This window comes from Vombatus ursinus, unplaced genomic scaffold, assembly GCF_900497805.2.
Source record: "Vombatus ursinus unplaced genomic scaffold, bare-nosed wombat genome assembly UNPS02009994.1, whole genome shotgun sequence".
NCBI classification, from domain to species: Eukaryota; Metazoa; Chordata; class Mammalia; order Diprotodontia; family Vombatidae; genus Vombatus; species Vombatus ursinus.
Window position 1 is genome coordinate 6,865,108 of NW_020949772.1, and position 23,871 is coordinate 6,888,978.

Genomic DNA, 23,871 nt, shown 5'->3' on the forward strand with positions numbered 1-23,871 from the left:
TGAAAAAATAGAATTTCAAAAAAATCAGTGCGATTATATAGCCCAGCACTTACTGGCTACATAATTTTCCCACTAAAATAAAAAAGGAAACATGTCTCCAATTGCGAAACGTATTAAACTATCCATTAGTCCCCTTTCAAGTGTTAATGTGAGCACCTGCCAAAGAAATAGAAGATAAAGATGAAAAGAGGCAAGGTGAAATGACCACCCACCTTGTACAGGATGCCACTCAGACTCACAACCACATTCCTTGTGCTTTTCAGTAAAGGTACGATCTCAAGTGCTTTGGCCAGAATTCTAGAGTGGGGCTGTTTCACAGAATATGTGGCACTGTCTTCCTCACCGTGGTCGACATGATTATGGTGGAGAATCAGGGTTTCGATGAAGAGCTGAAGAGCTGCATCACTGTCCAATTCATACGTGCTTTAAGGAGGGAAAAATTAAGTTGAATGTACAAATCCATGTTCAGTGGTGAAATGCAGAAGGGCCCCAGTGGACACAGGCTCTGCACCTGAATTAGGCCTCCCTCCTCTCGCAGTCTGACCACATGAAGACTGCGGCTACTTCAAGGACCTATGACCCACGTTGGTGTGGCACTCCACTAACAAGAAAAGATTGCAACCCCTTTAGGATTTAGCAGAGGGTCTTACAAGAGTTGCTGTGACTGAAAAATTGACAGAGTTCAATATGATCATGAGTTTCAACAAATATCTTTAGTCTGGTCCCCAAATGAGACGACACATTGTCTTCCAGCCCATGATATCTACAGATATCATCACACAACAAGCTGCATTTCTGAAAGTAGCTAAAAGGTTAATGTACATAATAATAATATACCTTGAATCTCTGGTAACGTTTTACCCATAAAACCCAAAAAACTACATCTGTTTCAGAGAATGATGACTGACAGCTTTGAAATCTAAAGATTAAGAAGGGCTCTGCAAGGACAGATTTTTAGATGAACTAGATTCTCTCTCCTTTGGAAGGACATCTGTATTGAGCTGAATGACTTGGGGCAAAAAGGCAGTATACATAGACAACTCCTCACTGCAAAGTTCACAGGAATGAATGTTTGCTCCATATTCATGTGGCAGATCTTAGATCTAAGACAGACTTGAAATTTCTAGGGTCAGCTAATTTTGAGAACAGTGTTCTGCATTAGCAAAACTCCCCCAACTCTCTGAATGCAGACCACTGAGGGAGAAGGAAAAGTCTACTGTGAATTGATAAATTCAAACTGCACACTAACGCACTCTCCACACTTCAAAGCGTCCACCACCACAAAGAGCCGGGCTGCCTCCTTGGTCAGAACAGTCGCCTGCTGAAAATACTCTCGTTGGCAGGAGAGAAACTACTCAAGAGGGGAAAAGGGAGAGCCAAAGAAAGATCACTTAGACTCTACTCATTTGTTAATCTAAAACTGTAAATCCTTTGCCTCCCACATTTTCATTGTTGAGAGCCCTTAATCCCTACATCCTGTGCCTCTCCTACTCATCCAGAATGAAGGATGAAGAGGAAGCAATTAAGACGAGTTTGGGTTTCTTCTGTATACCAATGGATTACTCTCAAGAATCAAGAGAAGGGAGGGTACTCCCATGAGCCACACAGGTATTATTATTGTTATTCTAGCTAGATGTGCTGCTGATAGAATGTTCTAAGATCTAGCTGAACTGATTACCTGCAGTATTCCAGAATGAGAGCTGTGTCCACATCTGTATTCTTCACCAGGGTGCTCATGAGTTCTTTTTTTCTTAGTGAATGCTCCCTGAACACCGGCTGAAAAGAAATCTAGAGATAAAAAGCAAAAAGATACCACAAAAAAAAAAGAGAGAGAGAGAGAGAGAAATGCCTGAGAATTAATAGATACAGGTATGGGACTTAAAATAACCACATAAACAAACACATAATTTTTCTGATCTTGCAAAAGCAAAACCAGAATTCCCTAAAGCTCCTCAAATTCTATTTCCCCATCGCTCCTCCTAAGAGTCTAAATATGAATAGCGGCAGCTTGCAATATCCCCAACAGTCACATTTTAGGGGCAATCTTGTGATGTTTGGCCATATGAGCCACATGCAAGATATGGTCTCAAAACATTATGGTCATACCATGTGGGGCTCAGAGATAGGGCACAAGGCTGGTCAAAAATAGATCTGAAACATTTACCCTAGTTACAAAGTAGGCCAAAGAATCACAGCGCTACAGCTGGAAGCAACCACAGAGGCCACATTTTAAAAGACTTGGGTCATGGGATTTTCAGCTAAAAGGGACCTTGGAGACTGTACAATCCAGCTCCCTCATTTTACAGATGAAGAAACTGAGTCCTGGAGAGTTCAGTGACTTGCCTGAGGTCACACAGGAAGCTAATTGGTAGCTAGGATTTTAACCGAGGACCTCTGACTCCAAATTTCCTTTCTACTATGCGCTGGATGGATTCTTGAAAAGTTCATTATTTATTTGCCCCACAAAATTAAGTATCTAAATAAAAATCCACTGCATTTATACCATGCAAATATAGTTGCACAGTAGAAAGAGCACCGGATATGGAGTCAGGGTTAGGTCCCTTCGGCCTGCTGCTTATTCTCCGGTATGACCTTGGGCTCCGCACTGATCTGGGACTCAGTTTCTTTATGTGTAAAGAAGGGAATTAGACGAAATGATCTGTGAGGTTCCTCCTTCAATGCTTACTCTGTGATTCGATGAAGCCGTCTACTTCAAGCAAAGCTAAGATACAGTCTTGAACTGTCCAGTGACCCTTCCACTTAAGGCTAGGCCTGAACTTGATGGTGGGTGTTGGGACCACACACACACACACACACACACACACACACAAAGAAAACAGAACTCTCCCCTCTATCCCTAACCTGACAAAGGAAGGCTATTTCCCAAACAAAGCATGTGAGTCAAACACTCAGGCCACTTACCCCAAGTTTCCCGAGGCGAAGCCCCCACCAGGCATCTGTAATTAATTCCTGGAACTTCCGCCTTATTTCTGGTTCCTTATAGAGATAAGCCAGTTGAGCTCCCACCTGGGACACAGCCTAGATGCAAAAATAGGACAAAATTTGGTTGGAAGGTAGAAGACTCTTCCATCTTGCTCAATAAAAACCTCCCAACAGTAACATCTTGTTGTGTGAAGGCCCTCAAGGCCATTCATCAATCAGTAAGCATCTACGATACACCGACTATGTGCCAGCACTGCGCTCGGTACTAGGGATGCAGACAGACACGGAGCCCTAAACAAATGATTTTGAAAATGAAATAAAAGGCAATGGAGATCTCTCCCCCTTCTCAAAGACAAACTCTAGAAAAAGTTGTCTCTGATGGCCGCCTCCACTTCCCTCTTGCCTCGTGCAATTCGAAGCCCTTTGAAATCAAGCTCCTGACATCATCAATCAGATGAAACCACCTTCTCCAAAGCTGCCTCTGAGTTCTCAACTTCCAGATTGGATAATCTTTTCTCAGTCCTCCCAGCCCCTAATTTGAAACCCCTCCTCCCAGACACGCAGGCCCCGGGCTTTTGTGACACCTCTCTCTCTGGATTCTCCTCCGACCCGTTCCTCAGTTCCTCAGTCTCCTTGACCGTTCCTCAGCCTCCTTGACCGGCTCATCACTCACATCACACCCCGAGCAGTGGATATTCCCCAAGGTTATGCCCTAGACCCCTTTTCTCTTCAGTCTGCACAATCTCTCTTGGTGACATCTTAGTTAAATTATCATCCCTAAACAAGTGACTCCCAAATCTTATTTCCAGCTTTGGTTTCTCTTGAGCTCTGAGAAAAATTAATATTACACCATTATATTAATAGCGAATAACCAATGATTGTTTATTACTTAATAATAACTAAATATTAATTTTCCTCCTATATTTGTCAAGACCTGAAAAGGTCAGCCTCTGAAGGGTATAACTGAGTAAGGTAATCTTCCAGCCCCAAGGCATCTACCTGGGGAGGGACTCTTACTTTCTGTTTACTCTGTAAACAAAAGCCAGCCTCAGTCCCCAAGATGTGTCTGTCCTTGATTCCCTCCATTAGAGTTTAGGGCTATCCAGATGAGGAAGGAGAAAACTAGCCAGGGAGGTGAGGATGGAGACGTTTCTCCATCCAGCAGAGGACGGATGTTCTCGGTAGGAAGAGCTGAAGACTTTGAGCCCACCTCCTCACTAAATGTCCACCGATCAGGGTAGAGTTTCCTGTCAGAAGGGATACACCTAATTTAAAATGTTTCAGAATCTCTCTTGGCATCTTTGGTGACCAAGAGAAACCACTGACCATTGATTTATTGACTATTGGCTAGCCTAATTAATACACTGATTAACAGTGCCTGGAAACCTCACCTCTCAGGGCCTTATTTGCGACAGCTGCAATCCTGCTTCCCCACCTACTAGACATCTCAAACTTGACGTGCCCAAAACAGAACTCATTACCAATCTTTCCCCTCAAGCTCACTCCTCTTCCACGCTTCCCTTTTTCTGCTGTGGGTACCACTGTCCTTCCAGTCTCTCAGGTTCCCCATCCTCAACTCCTCATTCACCTTCACCTCACATTCCCAATCAAACTCAGAGGAGCTGCTGAATAAACACTGGGTGCATTTACAGACTGCAAACTATAATGCCGGGTATGCCATCGTAGTATTAAACTGCTTCTTCATCCAAAGGGTCCAGCAAATGTCTATTAGGAGAATTGTCCCATGAGAATGTGGTTCTGCTTTTATAAAGGAAGCCAATGGATTCCCTTCACTGGAATTTGCTTTATAGTTGGCTTTGCTAGAATGGAACTATTCTTCAGAGCAAATAACCATGCTGGTGGGAAGGGGGAAGGTGAGAAATACTATTTATAATGCCCAATATTAATCGTCATCATGGGTGTAGAGCTGACCGGGTCTTCAGAGGATCTTACATACTCAATCAGGACTCGCCTTCTTCCACAAGATCTCTCACGTCAGACCTCTTCTCTCCACCCCAACAGCTCCCAGGCAATCAGTCAACAAGCCTCTATGAAGTGCGGACTGGGAGCCAGACACTGTGCTAAGCACCGGGAATATGAACTGAAGCAGAAAGACAGTCCCTGCCCTTGATACGTTCTAATGGGAAAAAAGCAGAGGAGGGGAGGCATGACCGAGAGAGTTCCACGGAGGAGACTCAGCGTCCAGCCTGGACAGGGGTGAGGCTCTTTCGCCTGGCTTCTTCCTTCCATTGGAGGTTCTGGGTGGCACTGGCCAATCAGAAGGTGAGGCCTGGGGAGGTGGGGGGGTGGGGTACTTCCAGTGTGAAAAGTAGCCCAGGGGTGGAGAGGAGAGGTTTCCTATGCAGATACTGACTGATATGGCTCTCAGCTCTCAGCCCTTTCCACATTCACAGGAGCTCTGCTTTCCCACAAAATTATCTTCTGATGGTGCGAATTTGACATTGTATCTTGTTTGTTTTGTTTTTTAAATCAGGAGAACTGAAATTGGCCTTTACAAAGGAGTCAGCAAGACAGCCTCCGTTCAGGGCCTCATCACCTCTCACTGTCCACAGCTCCCTCCCTGGTCTCCAGCTCTCCCCAGCCTACCATCCACACAGCTGCCAAAGTGATTTTCTGGAAGCATGGATCTAACCGTCTATCCCTCCCCTACTTACAATCCTGGAGTGGCTTGCCTCCATGAGTTAGCTTTTAGAGTACTTTGCCCCTCAGTCTTGACCTATCTGTCCCACCTCCCAACAGGCGACAGTCCAACCAAACTGGCCCTCTAGATGTTTCTCATGCATGGCACCATCTCTTGCCCTCCTCTGCGCCTAGAATGCACACCTGAATCAACTCTGCTTTGCTAAATCCCCCTTCTGTGTCTTCAAGGCATAGCTCCAAGACAACTTTCGGGCCCCCAGTTCCTACATCCCTCTCTCCCTAATTACTTATTCATCTGATTCACCTCCCATAGTACCAGGTAAAGAGTAGAAGCTTTAAATGCTTATAGAATGACATGTGAATGAAACAAAGGAATTCTTTTCTTAGCCATACCAAAATCTTGTTGTAATTCTGCCATGTGGTATCAATGACTTTCCAGATAATTTCAAAGACATCTTTCTTAGGTAAAAGAGTGCAGTAACCCAGGGCCAGGTCAAGATCCACCAGACGACAATTAAATACCTAGAGGAATAAAGCATCAAAATCAGTAAAATCTTCCCATTAAAACAAGTAAATTTCTAAGGGTCCTTTAGTTACTAATCTAATGATGGGCTGTCGGTGAGACCGAACACAAAGAAGAGGAGTTACTTATCCTCATTTGCAGTTATGGCTTCCATTTGCTCGTTCTGATGTTCTCAGTCATTCACTGGAAGTTAAGAAAAGCTATACAATTCAACCTGAAGTTTATACAACTCTCTGAAGGAACGGACCCCATCTTACCTAAACTCGGGATCTCTGGGGCCGAGTATGCTGCTCCATATAGAGCAAACCTTTAATAAGTGTTTGGCAAGATGAAATGAAAAGTGCCCATAATAAATTCTATAGGGTAAAAATAGACAAAGGCACAATAAACTGTGAGAGCATTGGGGGAAGGGGTCAAAGCAGAATGGATTCAATAACTACAATGTCAGAAATTCAGAACTGGTCTATGGGTAGTAATTTGTTTCACACAACTGAAAATGTATCGGATTTTTCAGGCTAGAGAGCACAAATGGGTTCAAGGGCCCAACAAGACACTGAATCCCTGCTCTTCAAGACATTAAAAAGATTCCGGCCAGTGAAAGCAGAAGCCAAATTTGGGGAGCTCATAATACGGCAGTGGAGGATCCCCCAGCACGGGAGGAAAAAACAATTCTGTTGTCCAATCTTTTCCCCCAAACTTGACTTGAACAAAACCAGAATGTGGCCTCTACATTGGCGTGATTTTTGAGCTTTTACCTTTTAAAAGAAATCTCACTCTATGGGAGCATTCTACATTTGGACTAATGTGGGCAGATAATTCAAATCACCTGAAAATTTCATAGCATCCATGAACTAGGACTGAGGATTCCCAGCTCATCAGTGGGTATAGTCAGGTACCTATTGGGGATTTCCTGGGCTGGCCTCTCGGCCTGTACTAAGGCTGACTGTTCACTGGGGCCTTCCTGCCTTTGGCTGCGGGTCCATTCCTGTTTCTTCTTCTGCTCAGAGGAATACTCCATTAGCTTTCTTTAGATTTCCTCACCAAGAGAGGAGTGTGGGAAAGCATTGCTGGCATTTCCACCCATCCTCATGGGGCTGGTTGGCTTGTCTCTAAACCTGGTTATGACAAATGCCTCCTGCTCCTCTGTCCAATGAGCACCATCTATCCTCAGGTAACTCTCTCCCCACGGCACGCTCTGCCTCATTCACTCCCCCGGACAACACAATGTAAATCTGTAAAGGGCAGGGACTCTTTCTGATCTTTAGAGCTCAGAGTCGGTGCTTAATAAACGCTGGGTGCATTTATGGACTGAACACTAAAATGCGGGGGATGCTGCCGCAGTGCTAAACTGCTTCTTTATCTGAAGGGTCCAGCAAATGTCTATTAAGAGAATTCTCCCATTAGAATGTGGCTCTGCTTTTACAGAGGAAGTCAATGATTCCCTTCACTGAAATTTGCTTTATGCTTGACTTTGCTAGAATGGAACTATTCCTCAGAAGGGGACTTCAGAGGAGATCTAGCCCGATCCATTTATTTTATAGACGAGGAAATGAAGTACCAATAAGTTAAGTGACTTACTTGATGTCACAGAGCTTAACAAGGCCAAAATGTGAACTCAGGTCCTCACCGCAAAGAAGGCAGGTAGGTGGCTCAGAGGACAGAATGCCAGGCCTGGAGTCAGGAAGACCTGACTTCAAATCTAGCCTCAGACACAAACTGGCTAGGTGACCCTGGGCAAGTCACTTAACCTCTGTTTGCCTTAATCCTCTGGAGGAGGAAATGGTAAATCACTCCAGTACCTTTGCCAAGAAAACCCCATGGACAGTATGGTCATGAAGAACTGGACATGACTACAAATCTCACTACAATCCAAGGCTTTTTTCCACTGAACTACACTTAAGAGTACCTGTCCAGGCCAATTAGAAAGTTCTATTAGTTAGAGTAAGAAAAATAAAATGACTGCAACAGAAGAACTGGACAGGGACCAAAGCTGTTGGTGTCACTGATACTGCAGGGTGAGGAAACGCCCTCCGACCTCTTGTCCATAACCTACAGTCTTACAAGAGTTGTCCAGGGAACTGAGTGGTCCAGGGTCACAGAGCCAGCATGTGTAGGGATGAGACTTGAACCTGAACAAAGTCCAGAAGACACAGAGCTACGTGGAGAGGTATAGCCCAGATAAGCTTCACAGGACTGATTCCCACCCAAAATACTCACTTTGTGTAACAGGGCTGCAGCATTTTTTCTGATTAAGTTCGTGGATTTTTCTTTCAAGCCAACAACAATACTTTTTGTATTGATCAACAGTCTCTCTTCATACAACTTTAAGAAAAGATCCAGAGTTACTAGTGCAGTGAGAAGAGATCAATCTTAAACATTAAGTTCATATGACTGGGTGTATTCTCAGAACTTCCTCTGACTTCCTCTTAGATTCCAGCACCGTAGAGAATTCAATCAGAGTAAGAATGAAAGCCATGCGTTGAATCAGCATCAGCATTTATTAAGCCCCTGCTGCTTCCACGGGGTCCTCTTTGATGCCGTGAATTAATATCCCTTACAAACAGCAGGCACTTAAAAAACGCTTGCTGACTGATTACTCAAAGAGAAGTAGAAGACAAAGCACTCGGCAAAGGGCTACGAAAAGAAAACTATTATTATTACCTAGAAGCAATTATTCCCACACCCTCAGGACAACAGCTCCCACCTCGAAGACCTCACTCCAGGTGATGCCCAGTGTGGTCACTTGATTCATTGAGCACTGTATCTACTTCACCTCATTTGACCCTTGCAATGACCCCATAAGGTGGGTGCCGTCAATATCCCCATTTAACAAATAAGAAAACTGGAGCTCACAGAGATTAAATGACTTGCACAGGGTCACACAGCTAGTATCAGAGGCAGAGTTGGAACCCAGCTCTTTCATTGTTCTATCTACTATTCCAGAAGGAATGAATCTTGAATCAACTTGAGGACAAGGGTCATTTTTATCTGTGAATTAATCCTTCATGCCTAAAGGAGTTCAGCACACAGCAGGCACTTAATAAATGCTTATCCAAAGGAATAAGGTATTGACTGGTAATGCCATCTGATAAAGGAAATCCCCAGCCAAGACAATTTGTCCTTCAGAATTGTTAGGTCTCTGAATATTTAAATTAAGCCATCAACTAGGGAAACTATAATAAGAATTTGGGTCACATTACCAGTTAAGAGATAGAAAAAACTTTAAATTTTCTCATCATGGAGTCCAGACTAATTAAACAATGTGTCCAAATTCCTCTTTTCAATAGATCTTATTTTTGTAATTTTGGGGGGACCAGGCCTATGATTTCAAGAATGTAGGGAGCTCTCAGTGAAGGAACTTCCCCTACCAATACACATAAAAATTGGCACCTTTTCTGCCACTGACGGTCTCAAAGATTCTCAGGGTCACCGATAATTTAAGTGACTTGCCAAGGTCATCCAGCCAGGATGTGGCAGAAGCTGGATTTGAACCCAGATCCTCTTGACCCCAAAGCCAGCTCTCTGTTCACGCCCCTTATCCACACTTATCCATATCCAAGGCCCATTACCTTCTCACTCAAGGAGATATTCATGCAGTTTGACATTCCGTGCTGAAGGCAGATGCCAAAGGAACCTACTACAAATTTCAGAGCCAGCTCCCACTGGCTGGATTCCTGCAAGCTCTGAAGCAGCGCAGAGATAGGGTTGATGATAGGTAAAAGAAGATTCTCTCCTGGGAAATGACAAATAGTTTGGTGGGTCAAAAATGTTCCCCTTCCTCCACCCAAAAAAACCCCCCAAAATAATGATAGTGAAATGCAGATCAGGTCAATTTTAAAAGGTATTTATTACCTATTTCATTATTTCAACACCTCAAAGCTCTGGGTCTACCAGAAAAAGGGCACAACTCTCCAGAACTTATCACACAGTCTTGGCGCATTGCATTGGCCAAAAAATTTATCACTCTGAGACGGATCTTAAGAGTGACCAGCCTGTACCAACTTAAGTAAGCCAACTCTTTGTGGGGACTGAGCAAGAGTTACCACTGAACCTCAGCTGGCAGTGTGTTCATGGGCTCCTTGTCCCTCCATACCACCAGGAGGCATCAGAGCCAGACTTTGGTGATGAGCTCCTTCACGGTGACAGGGCTGGAGCTAAGATTTCATTGGTGTGTGGAAGTCCTGATGGGGAGACTCCCCCACCCACTCTGCAAGTCAAAGGGCTCTAGAGAATCACTTTGGAGTTTACACTAACCTTGCTTTGGGGGAAAACAGTAACATCTGCATTCAAGATCTCTGATACCACACAAGCAATCCTGATGATACATGGAAAATCTGAACTACAACATCATTAAATGTGGCATAATGAAGGACTTTCATGGTACTTTGTTTATTAAGGAATTGCTCAACGACAACTACTTCAGTTGACCAACTGTCACTAGCCAGAGATCTCTTTCCTTTGAAATGAAACTAAAATTTATAACTTGACTCATAAATTTTTTTATGCAGTTGAATAACATAAGGCCCCTATAATAATAAACAGAACCAATCGAAGATGATAGTGAAGAAATTGAACCTCCCACTTAGAATTTAAGAGTTCATTTAAATTTACAAAAATAGAAATAATAACCAAAGTTATAAATTTTTGATTTTCAGATACCTTTATTAAATGGGCAATATGGCAAACTGGCAGAGTCCAAAGGATATCTTTTGCCTCCTACAAAAAGAGAACGTTAATTTGAGTGATCATCGGAGAAAAAACTACAAGAATATTTTATGCAACTTTCTTAGATGCTATATTACATATGCTATATTACATATATTACATTACATATATTACATAGCAACACTTCATAGGTTTTTTTTAAATAGAATTAAGGTAGGTATAGAAAATAATGATCTAAGTGAAAGTTACCAGATGCATGTATAAGAGATGAAATCAGTTCATAGATAACTGGCAGCACCAGCTGTGTTTCAAGAACAATTCCATCCTCACTGAAGAAGTCATCGTAAATCCACTCTTCGTAGGGATCTCTGTCAGCTCCAAAGGAAGTCTAAACACCAAATGATTGGGAGGAAAAAAAACAAAAACGCAAATAAAATAGGCCACATACAGTCTCCAACCGCCCTCAGGGGAACCAGTATTGGTCACAGCAACGCAAAGAACTTGGTTTCTCTGGGAGGACAAGTAGACGTCATTAAGTCTTGATGTGAACAGCGTGTAATGCCAAAAGTGATGACCTTTATAATCTGTGATATGACGTAAACTCTTATTCTAGACTGAGGGAAGAGGTGGCGGGCCTATGAAGTCCAAGAGTTAAAATGAAAGCCTGTGCAAGAAAACTGGGCAAAAGTGAAGAGTAGGGTAGCTGTTTTCTAAATTATTACTTGAAAGAAGAGGAGAAGGCTTAGAAGGGAGGGAGGCAGAGAACATATAATAATAAAACCAGCATGAGATCAATGTGGGGTACGTATGTGAGTAGACTGTTATGGTTAAGCCCTTGGATTCAAATTTTACCAAATTTCTGGCTTTCCTGTCTGTGTGACCTTGGGTTAATCAATTAAGTGCCCTGGGCCTCAGTTTCCTCATTTGTAAAATGTAGAGATTGCACAATCTAGATCTAGAATGCAATGAAGTTAAATGTATCACTAACATTACTGGGAAATCTGATACCGTCCTCTCATATTAAAAATACATTAAGACAAAAGATATGCTCTGGTTCCCCTTGCCTGTCAGGAAGGAGGGTTCACTGCCCAAGAACAAGGAAATTCACATGTGTTCGGGTCACAAACAAGGGAGAAGAACAAGCAGTGAATTTTTCAAATAAACTTCTTCAGTACAAGTTGCTTTATGAACTGGGGGGCCTTGGTTCACTATGCTTACTGGATTTCACACCTAGAGGTAGCCAGGTGGTACAGTGGACAGAGCGGTAGGGCTGAAGTCAAGAAGACCTGAGCTCAAACCTGGCCTCACACGTTCACTAGCCGTGTCACTTACCTTCCATCTGCCTCAGTTTCCTCAATTGTAAAACAGAGCTAATAATGGCAACTACCTCCCAGAGTTGTGGCGAGGACCAAATGAGATATTTGTAAAGTGCCTTGGTGGTACATAGCAGGCAATTAATAAATGCTTGCTTCCTTTCTACATGTTAACTGGGGCGTGGAAGAAAGTCAGGATAAATAATCATTGTAGACAATTTGGCCAAAAGACCCAGATTCCAGGATGGATTCCAAGAAAGGAAGAACAGTTGTGCCTCTGAAATGATGGGGACACACAGCTACTGCTTATTTCCCTGCTTTGTCGTCCCTTATTTCTATAATAACAGAATTATTATTCTATTCAAGAATTTCAGGAAATAGCTTCAGGGTGCCTATCAGTCATGTTGGAGAGGATGGAAACTGGCCTGGCCGTGGCAGAAGATCGGCAAATGGGAGAAGAGCTCTATGTGGAGTACCCGGGCACTCAGGAAGAGCAAGGAGAGAAGGACTGAGTGGACAAGAGGATGTGTTACATGGTAAGAAAGAAGAAGTGAGAACTGGGGCATGGCAGACCTAGCCAGACCCAGCTGGGTACAGACCCCCTGCTACGCATGGACTGGGTGGGGCCTAGTAGATGGTTGTGACCAGCTTTGTTCTCATACCTCTTATCTATGTCAGGCAGTTTGGGAGCTCTTTCCAGCACACTCTGGGGAACAGAGCATGTGAAGGGGCCATAGGGTGGAGTGGCACATGGGAGACAGCTTCCAGACACTGAGATGCAAAGCAAAGCCAAGGAGTCAAACAGGCACTAGTCAGGGATGTTGTAATGCGGCTTTGTCAATGAACAAGCCACATGGAGCCTGTGACATGAACACCGGTCAGCAGCCAGCTGGACCCTCAGAGCGTGAGGAACTCCATGATGGACAGGACCATCTCTGCCTCTACATTTGGGCCATCACTGGGGTGTGAATTAACATCAGTATGTAGTCCAACCCACACTCTAAATTTGAACAAAATCAATAGACAGCTAGCCCAACTGTCAATCCTACCTTATCTGGCTTCAAAAAACTGGAGTAAAGCCTCTACCTTTTTATTCAGGGACTCAGCCTTCCAGAAGCTGGAAGGGACTTCAGAACGCATCTAAGCCACCTTGATGGGATGAAGAAGAGACAGCAAGTGGTCACCTGGACACACCAGCCACGTCCCCTAGCAGCTGCCAAGAAGATTTTCCTTTACATCAAAGCCAAACCTGCCTCCTGGCAACTCCTGCTCCCTGCTGCCAGTTTGCTTTTTGTGGCCAAGCAGGCCTAGTCTCATTTTCGCCACGAAAGCCCTCCAAATACTTAAAGAAAGCAGCATGTCCACTTTGGGTCTTTCCTTTTTCAGGCTGACCAAACATCCCCAGTTCCTTCCACTGATTGTCATGGCATGATCTCCAAGCCCTTGCCCATTCCGGTTGGCCTCTAGCTTATCAATGGCCTTCCTAAACTGCGGCCCCGACAACTGGACACAAAGCTGCAGAAGTGGTCTCGCTTTCCGAGTGTTACACCCTCTACCTCTCTTAACGGCTGCCTCAGCTGTCTGGGTTTCCATATCACTGTCCACTCATAGAAGGTTCATGGTCCACTAAGATCCCTAGATGAACCACTGACTAGCCATTCCTCCATGATCTTGTAGCTGTTGGTTTACAGAGCTCAAAGTACAAGAAATTACACTTATTATTACAGATTTTCATCTAATTAGACAGGCCCAAATATTCTAATCTGTCAAGATATTTCTGAACGTGGCTATGTGATCCATCTGAGCTCTCCCTCTCAGCGTGGCTTCACCTGCAAATATGGTAACTATGCCCTTTGTCCCTTTATCCAACTCACTGGTAAAAATATTAAATAGCAAAGGGCCAAGCCCAGATCCCTGAGACACTCCATGGGAGACCTCCTAATGACACAACATTGACGCATTAATGATTATTCTGTGGGTTGACCTATTCAACCAATTCTGAATCCCGTTAATCCTTTCATTGTCCAGCCGGCCCATCTCTGTCTCTCTCTCTCTCCCTCTCTCTCTCTCTCTCTCTCTTTCTCTCTCTCTCTCTGTGTTTTTCCTACAAATAAAGCAAGAGAGAATCTGGTAAACGCTTTGCTAAAATTTAGCCCAGGGGTGGGGAACCTGCAACCTCAAGGGCACATGTGGACCTCTAGGTCCTCAAGTGCAGCCCTCTGACTGAACCCAAACTTCAGAGAACAAATCCCCTTAATAAAAGGATTTGTTCTGTAAAGCTTGGACTCAGTCAAAAGGCTGCACCCAAAGACCTAGAGGGCCACATATGGCCTGAAGGCCGCAGGTTCCCCCACCCCAGATTTAGGCAAACTGCACCAACTGCATTCCCTTAACCTACTAGTTCAGCAATCACATTAATAAAGAAGACGAAGTTAGCCTGGCATGACTTGTTGGTGATGAAGCTGGTTCTTTGATATAACTGGTTCTTTATCTAGATCATAGGTTGTTATGCAGGGGTCCAATAAAAGGAAAAAAGAATGACATCTTTGTTTTCATAAGCCTCTAACTGAAATCCAATTCTTTAAAAACATGATCATGAACACAGGTCCCAGGTATCACTAGATGGGGGGGGGGAAGGGGCAGGACACAAAAAGGGTTAATCCTGCTCTGGCTGCACAGAAACCATCCATTCAGTAATACCTTCTAAAACCTTGCTAGGAGTAAAGTTAAACTCACTGATTTACAGTTTGCTGTAACAACAACAATAAAAAAATCCAGGACATTTGCTATATTGTCAGCACACAGAGTATCAGGCTTGTATCGGTCTGATCAGACCTGCTCTGACGACTTTGGAAAAACCTAGATCCTTTCTAGGAACAGAAGTAGAATGCAAACGGGGGGAGAGGGGGGGAAGGCAGCCCACTCTCAAGGAAAGCTGCTTAGACCTACTGCCCCTACCTTCTCCTCCCTCTGGGATCTGTCTTCCTCCTTCCACTCCTCCTCTAGCGCACCCCTCCCTACCAGCCCAGTGGAATTGGCATTAACAATTCTGCAAGTCACTTAAAAATGGCACCCAGGAGGATAACAGGTAGATTTTAAAGTTTCTTACACAAGAAGAAATTCAAATAGACAATACCTTTGTTAGTGTTCCACACTCCTCCAGCTGGCACTGTCTGTAAATCTCCATGGCAGTTAAAGTATATTTACACATTTCCAGAGCATCTAATAAAAAATCTGGAAGAATTTAAAAGATGTGTCATCAGTCTAAATAGAAGAATCTTTTTACCTAAAACAGTCATTCAGCCATTTCCATTTAAAATTTTCAAGGTGAAAAATGGAATGCAGAGGTTATTTTGTTTTGCCTTCCTATGAAACACGGCCCCAGGATTTTTCTTACTTTGGTTTGAAAATGAGATGTTGCCTCTCTCCCTTTCTTCTCTGCAGCGGTGGGGGACTATGGGTGTGGAACACTGCATATATTATCAGACCTAGTTGTTTTTTGGGTAATTTTGCAAAAGTATCTTTTCTCTTCCTTTTTTATTTTGTGTGAAGAGAGATGGCTCTCCAGTGAGGCGAAGATAAAAGGATGTAGTTGGAAATAAAGATGAAGTAAAAACAAAGGACATAAAAAAAATTTTTTTCAAACAAATTGGTTATAAGGTCAAAAAATTAATAAAGAAAATCAGGAGCTGGGGCAAAAATTTTCTCAATCCTACAAAGCTGAACTTGGATAGATAGATAGCTATGGAGATAGAGAGATAGCTATGGAGATAGAGAGATAGCTATGGAGATAGAGAGATAGCTATGGACATAGATAGACAGACAGCCAGCCAGATAGATAGATAGATAGATAGATAGATAGATAGATAGATAGATAGAACAAGTGAGCATTTACAAAGAAATCACTACTATGTGCCAGATGTGGTGATAAGCACTGAAGATACAAATACAGGAAAACAGAAGATACCTACTCTCAGGGAACTCACATTCTATTCGAATAGGAGAAGATAGCACATCTATGGCAGCTGGAAAGGTGGGAGAGCAGGATCCCGAGCAAAGGAGGCAGACAAAAATAAGGAGGAGCGGGGCAGCTAGGTGGTGCAGTGGATAGAGCACCGGCCCTGGATTCAGGTTCTGGCCTCACACACATAACACTTACTAGCTGTGTGACCCTGGGCAAGTCACTTAACCCCACTGCCTATCCAAAAAACACACAAACAAAAAAACCCTCAAAAATAAGGAGAAGTACAGAGAGAGAGAGTTGAGGCATGAGATGATTCACTGCTGGGATTTTGCCCAAAATGGCAGGTTCAGAGAGGGAATCACCCATCAGTAAGAGCAGAGTCTCCCATCCTCTATGGTTAACAAGAAAAGGATCTACATTTGAAGTGTCAGGCAAGAGTTCATTTAAACCCCACTCTGTAAAACAGGGCCAATGCATAGTCGGTGAGAGCCCTCAAAGCTTCCTTGGCAAACAGTGCCATGGACACCTCACCATGTTGTTAACGATGCTACGGTCTCACCTGGGCTACAGATGGTGGCTGCCTGGCATGCCAGCTGATGGATCTCCAGAGGAAGATTCAAACCCTCAGGCAGAGTCATTGGAGCATCAGCCCCCAGCATCTGACAAAGCTTCTCACATGCCAGAACCAGCACTCTTCCCTTGTTGGGATTGCAGTGATTTTGAAACAAATTCCTTTGGGGAAAAAAAGGGAGGGTCCATAGTTAGAACACTGGTCTTGGGAACTGCTGTCATTGTCTTTGCTTCTATTAAAGGAACTCGCTGGATATTAATGATTAAGTAATGCTAGTAAAAGTTTTTTTTTTTTTAACTTGGATACATTATAAATAGCATCATTCCTTTTTCATCTCTTGCTTTGGTAGAAAATGAAGGGACAAACTGCTGAGTGAGTCAAGGCCAGGGACCTGTCATGCTTATGTTACACATATATGTTACATAATGAAGTTCAGTTCCTGATCTCTGGAGGGGCAGTTACATCCTGGGTGTAGAGGATAGAAGCCAGGATTTGAAGTTAGGAGGACCCAAGTTAATTCCTGCCTCAGATACTTTCTAGCTGCATGATCCTGGTCAAGTCATTTTTAACCTTCTGAGCCTCAGTATCCACATCTGACCCCAAGCCCAGCGCTCTATCCACTAGGCCACCTAGCCTCCTAAGCAAACAGAGTTATGTGACCTGCCCAAGGTCATATAGCTACTAAGTGTCTGAGATTAAATCTGAACTCAGGTCTTCCTGACTCCAAGCCCGACACTCTATCCGTGAACCCCCTACCTGCTCCAAGATATTACTATCAGTCAAACTAATATACTGGCTTAAATTTGTGGAAAAGCCCTCATAACAACAACCTACTGTAAATAGCTAAATGCTTTCACAGAAGAGTCCATTCATGTCATGGGAACAATGGAGGAAACCGATGTCATTTTCAGAGCATTGCGCAGAGCTGGGACAGGCAGCCTCCCTACAGTCACCTGCAGAGCTCGAGGGCTTCCTCAATTCTCCCTGAATTTAAGGTCTCCAACACCACTTCAGCCTCCAAGTCTTGCTCCGACACCAGCAGACACAGAGTCTGTCTATACAAACTCGATCGAAGGGACGCATTCTTTGGGTTTGTGGGGGCCTCCTCTGGGGTCCTCCTAGATTTTTGCCAGGCCTGGGTAATTTCCTGAGTGTTAATGGGTTCTTTGTGAAGTCCAGCTACCAGTGAATGATTGCTGTAGCTTTCAAACGGAAGGAAGAGCTCAAAATCCTCCTGTGATAAAATAAAACAAGACAGGATCCTCAAGTATTAACATCCCTCCTTTACTCATTCACTTTTCATGACCCTTCTAATGTGAAGCCCATTTCTCACTGGGATGGGAGCTCCATCTAAATAGGACGGTTCCTTCTTTGTCGTACCCCCGATCCAGCAGGTATCAAGTATCAAGCGTGTATGAAGTTCCCACTACGTGCCAGTTACTGAGCTAAGCCTTGGGAATACAAAGGCTAAGAACAAAATGATCCCTATTCACAAGGATTTACATTGCAATGAGGCAGGCCCCAAAGACATTTATAAGTAAAAAGAGTAAGCACACACCAATAAAAAGGAGGCAAAGACTAGGTCGTTTGAGAGTGGGTGCTGAAAACTGAGGGGATCTGAGAGGCCTTCACTGAGAAGGTGGTGTTTGCACTGCGTCCTTCTGAAGCCCAGGGATTCAGAGAGTGGAGGCAGTGTGCACCATGCCTGGAGGACAGGTGGAGGACAGAATGCATGAGTAACCAAGACAAAGTCTGGCTGTCCCCATGGAGAGGGGGGAGGGGAGCAATGGACAAGGAAGCTCCAAGGAGTGCAGAACAGGGGGGCAGCTAGGTGGCGCAGTGGATAGAGCACTGGCCCTAAAGTAGGGAGGACCTGAGTTCAAATCTGACCTCAGACCAAACATTTGACTCTAGCTGTGTGACCCTGGGCAAGTCCCTTAACCCCAATTGCCTTAAAAAAAAAGGGATGAATAAAATGTATTTAAAAAATAAAAATTTTAAAAAAAAACTCAACAGGGAGCAGCTAGGTGGCCCAGTGGATAGAGCACTTGCCTGAAATCAGAAGGACCTGAGTTCAAATCGGGGCAAATCACTTAACCCTGATTGCCTCAAAAAACAAACAAACAAACAAAAAACAAAAAAACCAAACATTACATTCTAGAGGCAATAGGGAAGCCAGTGGAACTTACTAAGTGGGAAAGCGACAAGGTCACCGGGCCTAGGACAAAGTAGGTGTTTCTGCTTACTGTTCAGTCATTTCAGTCCTGTCTGACTCTCTGTGACCCCATTTGGGGTTCTCTTGGCAGAGATATTGCAGTGGTTTGCCATTTCCTTCTCCAGCTCATTTGACAGATGAGGAAAAGGAGGCAAACTGGATTAAGGGACTTGCCCAGGGTCACAGAGCTAGTATATGTCTGAGGCTGGATTTTTTTTTTTTAAAACAGTGCTGGACAGCCTGCAGTAGACTATTAGAATACTTAGAACAAAGAGCAAGATCTTTCTGACAAGTAACAAGAGACCCAAAGCTTTATTTTTTATATATTAATAAAGGGAATCTGTCTTTAAACTAGTTTTATACCCATTAGACTGGATCTGTCTCCCCACAGCTTACATTTAAAGGTCCACCAGTCAATCCTCTTTCACGTAAAGGCTGGGGAAGGCACAGAGACCTTACTGTGACCCACTGAGAGCTGGTTCTTAAGGCAGAAAGGCTGCCAAGGGGAGCAAGCGACAGCTCCCCCTGGAATCAGGAAGAGCTGGGCTCAAATCCCAGCTGGGCACTCATTAGCTGTGTGACCCATGGCCAAGCCTCAGACAAACATGGAAGCCGAGGTGTCCCCAATAGGATCTGCCACCATGGAACAAGCTCCTGCACCTAAAACATCAAAGGCCCTTGAGCTGGTGACAAACACAAAGGGCTTGCTGCCACACAACACATGGAGGGTCAGCACTTTTAGCACCAGTATATTACCTATGCTTTGTGTAGCTTTGATTATTTTTACCACAATCAAGTGATTTCCCCATTTAAATTTCTTAAACAATCTTACAAACATAATTTCTGCTTAGTGTTAAGAAAAAATCTTTTCTACATAAATGCCTCTGAGAGTTAGGGTTAGGCCTCAGTTTGATACTATAGTTAATGGAAAAATATGACACAATTAACTAAAATTAATTTGACAATTATCTTTTCAGGAATGCTTGCTTTCTAAAAGTAATCTCCTTGGATTGGCTTCTCTGTCTCTTTCTCTCTCTCTCTCCCCCTCCCTCTTTCTCTCTGTCTCTCCTTCTCCCCCCACTCAACTCAAGAAAGAACATAATGGTACCTGTCCAGGCCTTTAGTGCCTGAATCCGAAAACCAGAAATTCGTGAGAGCTAACGGATCCGTTCCCCAAGTGCTTGTCAGCCAAACCTCCAAGCCCTCCTACACATCAATATAAATCAAAGTCTTCAAAATCAGATTTTAGGACACTGACTCCATTCAAGGTCAACAAATTTTTAAAATTAAATTTCAAAGTAAAAATAGATTGGCTAGAAATCAACAAAGCCAACGTCCTTGAAGATATTATCAAATGGTATATGATAGGAATAAATGGTTGCTTGGAACCTCTCTTTACTATCCTTCCCCTCTGCATAGTAAAGGAGTTGAATGAATCAATGAAAAAGCACTCACTAAGGATTTACTTACCACAAGTCAATCAAGGGGGAAGTAAACTGAGGAGAGTCAATACCAGTTCTCAAGGAGCTCCCACTCTAATTGGAGCAGATAATACAGAGAGGAGCATTCACCAGGACTCCTTTCAGGAAGATCCAGTACCTATCCCTAACAGTAGCAGTCTGCATCAAGACCCCGCAACGCAGATTCCTCACCTGTAAGCTCCTAATGGTTTTAAATATTTTTAAGTTTTCTTCGCATTCATCCATCTTCAGAGGGTTTTCTGTAATTAAAATTTTAAAAATAGCAGCAACAAATTATTACAAGAGCCTTAAGATGAGCAAATTGACAGATTCCAAAGAGATCAGAAAGGATGGCTAAACATGTAATTGACTTTGTTTCTCCTTTCTATCATCTTAACGGATTTGCACCAGGGCTGAGTAGATGAAGTAGAATACAAACCACTTCATTATCCAGGACGATTAGAGACAAAAGAAAGTGCAGAGGATTAGAAGTGAGGGGACAGAAAACCCCAAACTCACCAAATTAAATTTTGAAACGAACTTTTGCCCTGACAGCAAGGTTACTTCCCTAATGACCTTGCTTGGGTTAACAATACAATGAGTTTGCATTTTCCTGACCACACACAAATGAAGGAGAAGGCAGATAGTTCTGGAGTAGGCTAGATGGCAAGGAAAGACAAGAAGCAAAAGTTAGCTGCCTTTTATATGGCTCAGCAGTCTTGTTGCCACTGTGCTAAGGAAAACTCCCCTGGCCTTTCTTGAGCTTTCTGACATCGTGTGCTTGAAGCAAACAGGTCATCCATGATGCTGAAGTCTGTAAAACCAAGCTTGGGACATAAACTTCAAGCTGCAGTTTTGGCCAGCTAATTCCCTGACCGTCCTGATGAGAATCTTTTTCTCCTCCTTTCTGACATATATACCCTTATCTTCTCCTCCTGCTTTCCGTAAAATTCCATTATACACAACCTGCTTGGGTATTTACATTCTATGTACATTCTACATTGATGACAAAGTTATTTTGGGCTCTCTGACTTTTTTCCAAACAGATGAGCCCAAGCTCTGAGCATAAATAAACCGGCAAATCTCTGCATTGTTGATTAGGTAATCAATGAACTCCTTGGATAATTCCTATCACAATATGAACGCACACACACAGGAAGGACCTGGGAACTCTTGCCTTGAACACATATCAAGCTCATCCACAACATAATAGATAACACCTAAGAAGCTGACTGAGTTGAGTCAAGATACCTTTATGAAGCATCTGCTACATGCCAGGCACTGCGCTGAGCCTGGGGAGAGCTCCCAAGGAGCTCACAGTTTAACGGGGGAGAGAAGATGTAAATAACTGTGTACAAAGAAGATATAAGCAGAATAAATTGAAGAAAATCAACAGAGGGAAGGCATTCGTATTAAGGAGGACCAGGAAAGGCTTTTCCGCAGAAAGTGAGACTTTGGCTGAGACTCAAGAAGCCAGGAGGGGCAGCAAGGTGGTGCAGTAGATAGAGCACAGGCCCTGAAGACAGGAGGACCTGAGTTCAAATCTGGCCTCAGACCAAACACTTGACACTAGCTGTGTAACCCTGGGCAAGTCACTTAACCCCAATTGCCTCAAAAAAAAAAAGAAGCCAGAAGGAAATGAGGAAGGAGAGAATTGTAGGCACAGAGAGATGGAGTATCTTGTGTAAGAAACAGCCAGGAGGTCAATGTCATGAGATTATTGAATATATGGAAGTTAAAAAAAGGTATAAGAAGACTGGAAAAGTAAGACGTGGCCAGGCTACGAAGGGCTTTACAAGCCAAACAGAGCATTTCACATTTCAGCCAGGAGGTAACGGGGGTGACTGAAGTTGACTGAACAGGGGCAGAGCTATGAAGGGGGTATGACATTTTAGAAAGATCAATCATTGTGCTTTGGCCTTTGTTCTCAAAGAGGACCATGACATCAGGGAGATGATGACATGACTTGTAATTGACTTTGATTTGAGTGAGGGAGGGCTATGCAAGGTCACCAGCCTCACTTTCTCCTCCAGAACCATCTGGGTCCAGTGGCCAGATAGCGATCAGGATGAGTGATGCAGTGGGAGACCTTGGGTTTTTTTTTTAAAACTAAGGTCTTTCTGAGTTCTCACTTTGAGTGAGGCACTGCCCCTTCAGTGAAAAGGCCTTTTAGAATTGTGGAACGATCAATCAATTTGACAGCTGACAGGAGGATGGACTGGAATGGGGAGAGACTTGAGGCAGGCAGAACCAGTGGCAGCTACTGCAGTAATCCAGATATCAGATGATAAGGGCCTGTACCAGGATGCTGGCAGCATGCTCTCAGAGGAGAGGAGGGCTTATACAAGAGATGTATCGCCAGGACTGGGACATCAAGTAACTTGCCCAGGGTCCACCACATAGCTAGTAAGGGCCAGAGGCAGGATTTGGACCCAGGTTCTCCTGATTTAAGTAACATTTACATAAGCATCATCACAAAAGTTGACAGCAGGTATATGCATTCCTAGTCTGCCAGAAGAACAGTGGGGAAGGATAGCTGTCACATGGAGAAATAGGGACAGCACCAGGGAAAAAGAGCTGGAACAAGTTAGAAGACTTAGAATAGGATATCAGTTCTGAGCTAATTTGATTAGTTAACTTGGGTAAATAACTGTTCCTATCTGGGCCTTAGTTTCTTCACCTGTAAATGAGCACGCTGACTAGGATAGCTCCTGAGTCTGTCATAGCTAAGGCACTTCACAATTCCAGCAAACCAGCCGGAACCAGCATGGCACCATGAAACCAGCAAACCTTAAACCAGCAAAGGTGAAAACTGTGGCTGATGATGAAACCTTGGCCAGCATTAAGATTTAAAGCTCAAATTGTGGAATCAACTTCAACATAACTTACATTTATTAAAGACGGAGGTGGCAAAGCACAGGGCTAGGCACAAAGACAGGAAGGCACAGAGCTTGCTCTTGGGAAGCTTCTGGTCCACGGAAGGGAGGCGTGAGCAGGCGGTGAAGTAGTGGGGTTAAGTGTAGATGACTCTTTGTACAAGTTCAGCAGTGAAAGAGAAGGGAGACAGATGACCTTGATCAAGGATGAGCTTGACAAGATGGAGGAGTTAATGGAGAGTTATTAACCAAGATGTGCAAGTGACATCTCAGGATGCAGAAGAAAGGGAAAGGGGTGGAGAGGAAGATGGCAGTCAGGAATGTAGAAGAATACCCAGAAAGGTGTCAGATGACAGCTCTAAGAATTACAGGAAGAGATTCCAGAAACTTCAACAGACGGCCAAAGCAAGGGCCCAGAAGGGGCAGATGGAGCGAGGACAGGTCAAGGACGCTGTGAGATACAGCGAGTCAGCATTAAAGGGGTCCAGTCAGAGATGTGGACTGTTCCAGGTCCAGGTTAATGCTGGGAGGTGGAAAGAGCATGAGCTCAAGGATGACAAGAAATGTGTACAAATGGAAGAGGAAGGCGTAAGGGCACAGCCGAAGCACAGGGGAACAGGACCTTGTGGGGGTGAGCAAACAAAAGGCAGTTCAGATGCACACGGGAGGGAACAGCACGG

At 43.8% G+C, this 23,871-nt stretch overlaps 1 protein-coding gene across 4 annotated transcripts in view; it reads right to left on the reverse strand.

Moving 5' to 3' along the window:
* Window positions 1-23,871, reverse strand: part of KNTC1 (kinetochore associated 1) — an 87,134-nt gene that overhangs the window by 29,656 nt on the left and 33,607 nt on the right. For all 4 annotated transcript variants that reach the window (XM_027853497.1, XM_027853498.1, XM_027853495.1 and 1 more), the window contains 12 exons: window positions 20,508-20,575; window positions 17,594-17,874; window positions 16,629-16,801; window positions 15,242-15,339; window positions 11,042-11,180; window positions 10,787-10,843; window positions 9,697-9,860; window positions 8,345-8,449; window positions 5,998-6,126; window positions 2,923-3,039; window positions 1,679-1,788; window positions 213-423 (listed from right to left, as the gene is read on the reverse strand). In XM_027853497.1, the coding sequence (XP_027709298.1) occupies window positions 213-423; window positions 1,679-1,788; window positions 2,923-3,039; window positions 5,998-6,126; window positions 8,345-8,449; window positions 9,697-9,860; window positions 10,787-10,843; window positions 11,042-11,180; window positions 15,242-15,339; window positions 16,629-16,801; window positions 17,594-17,874; window positions 20,508-20,575 (1,652 nt within the window). The remainder of the gene's footprint in view (window positions 1-212; window positions 424-1,678; window positions 1,789-2,922; window positions 3,040-5,997; window positions 6,127-8,344; window positions 8,450-9,696; window positions 9,861-10,786; window positions 10,844-11,041; window positions 11,181-15,241; window positions 15,340-16,628; window positions 16,802-17,593; window positions 17,875-20,507; window positions 20,576-23,871) is intronic.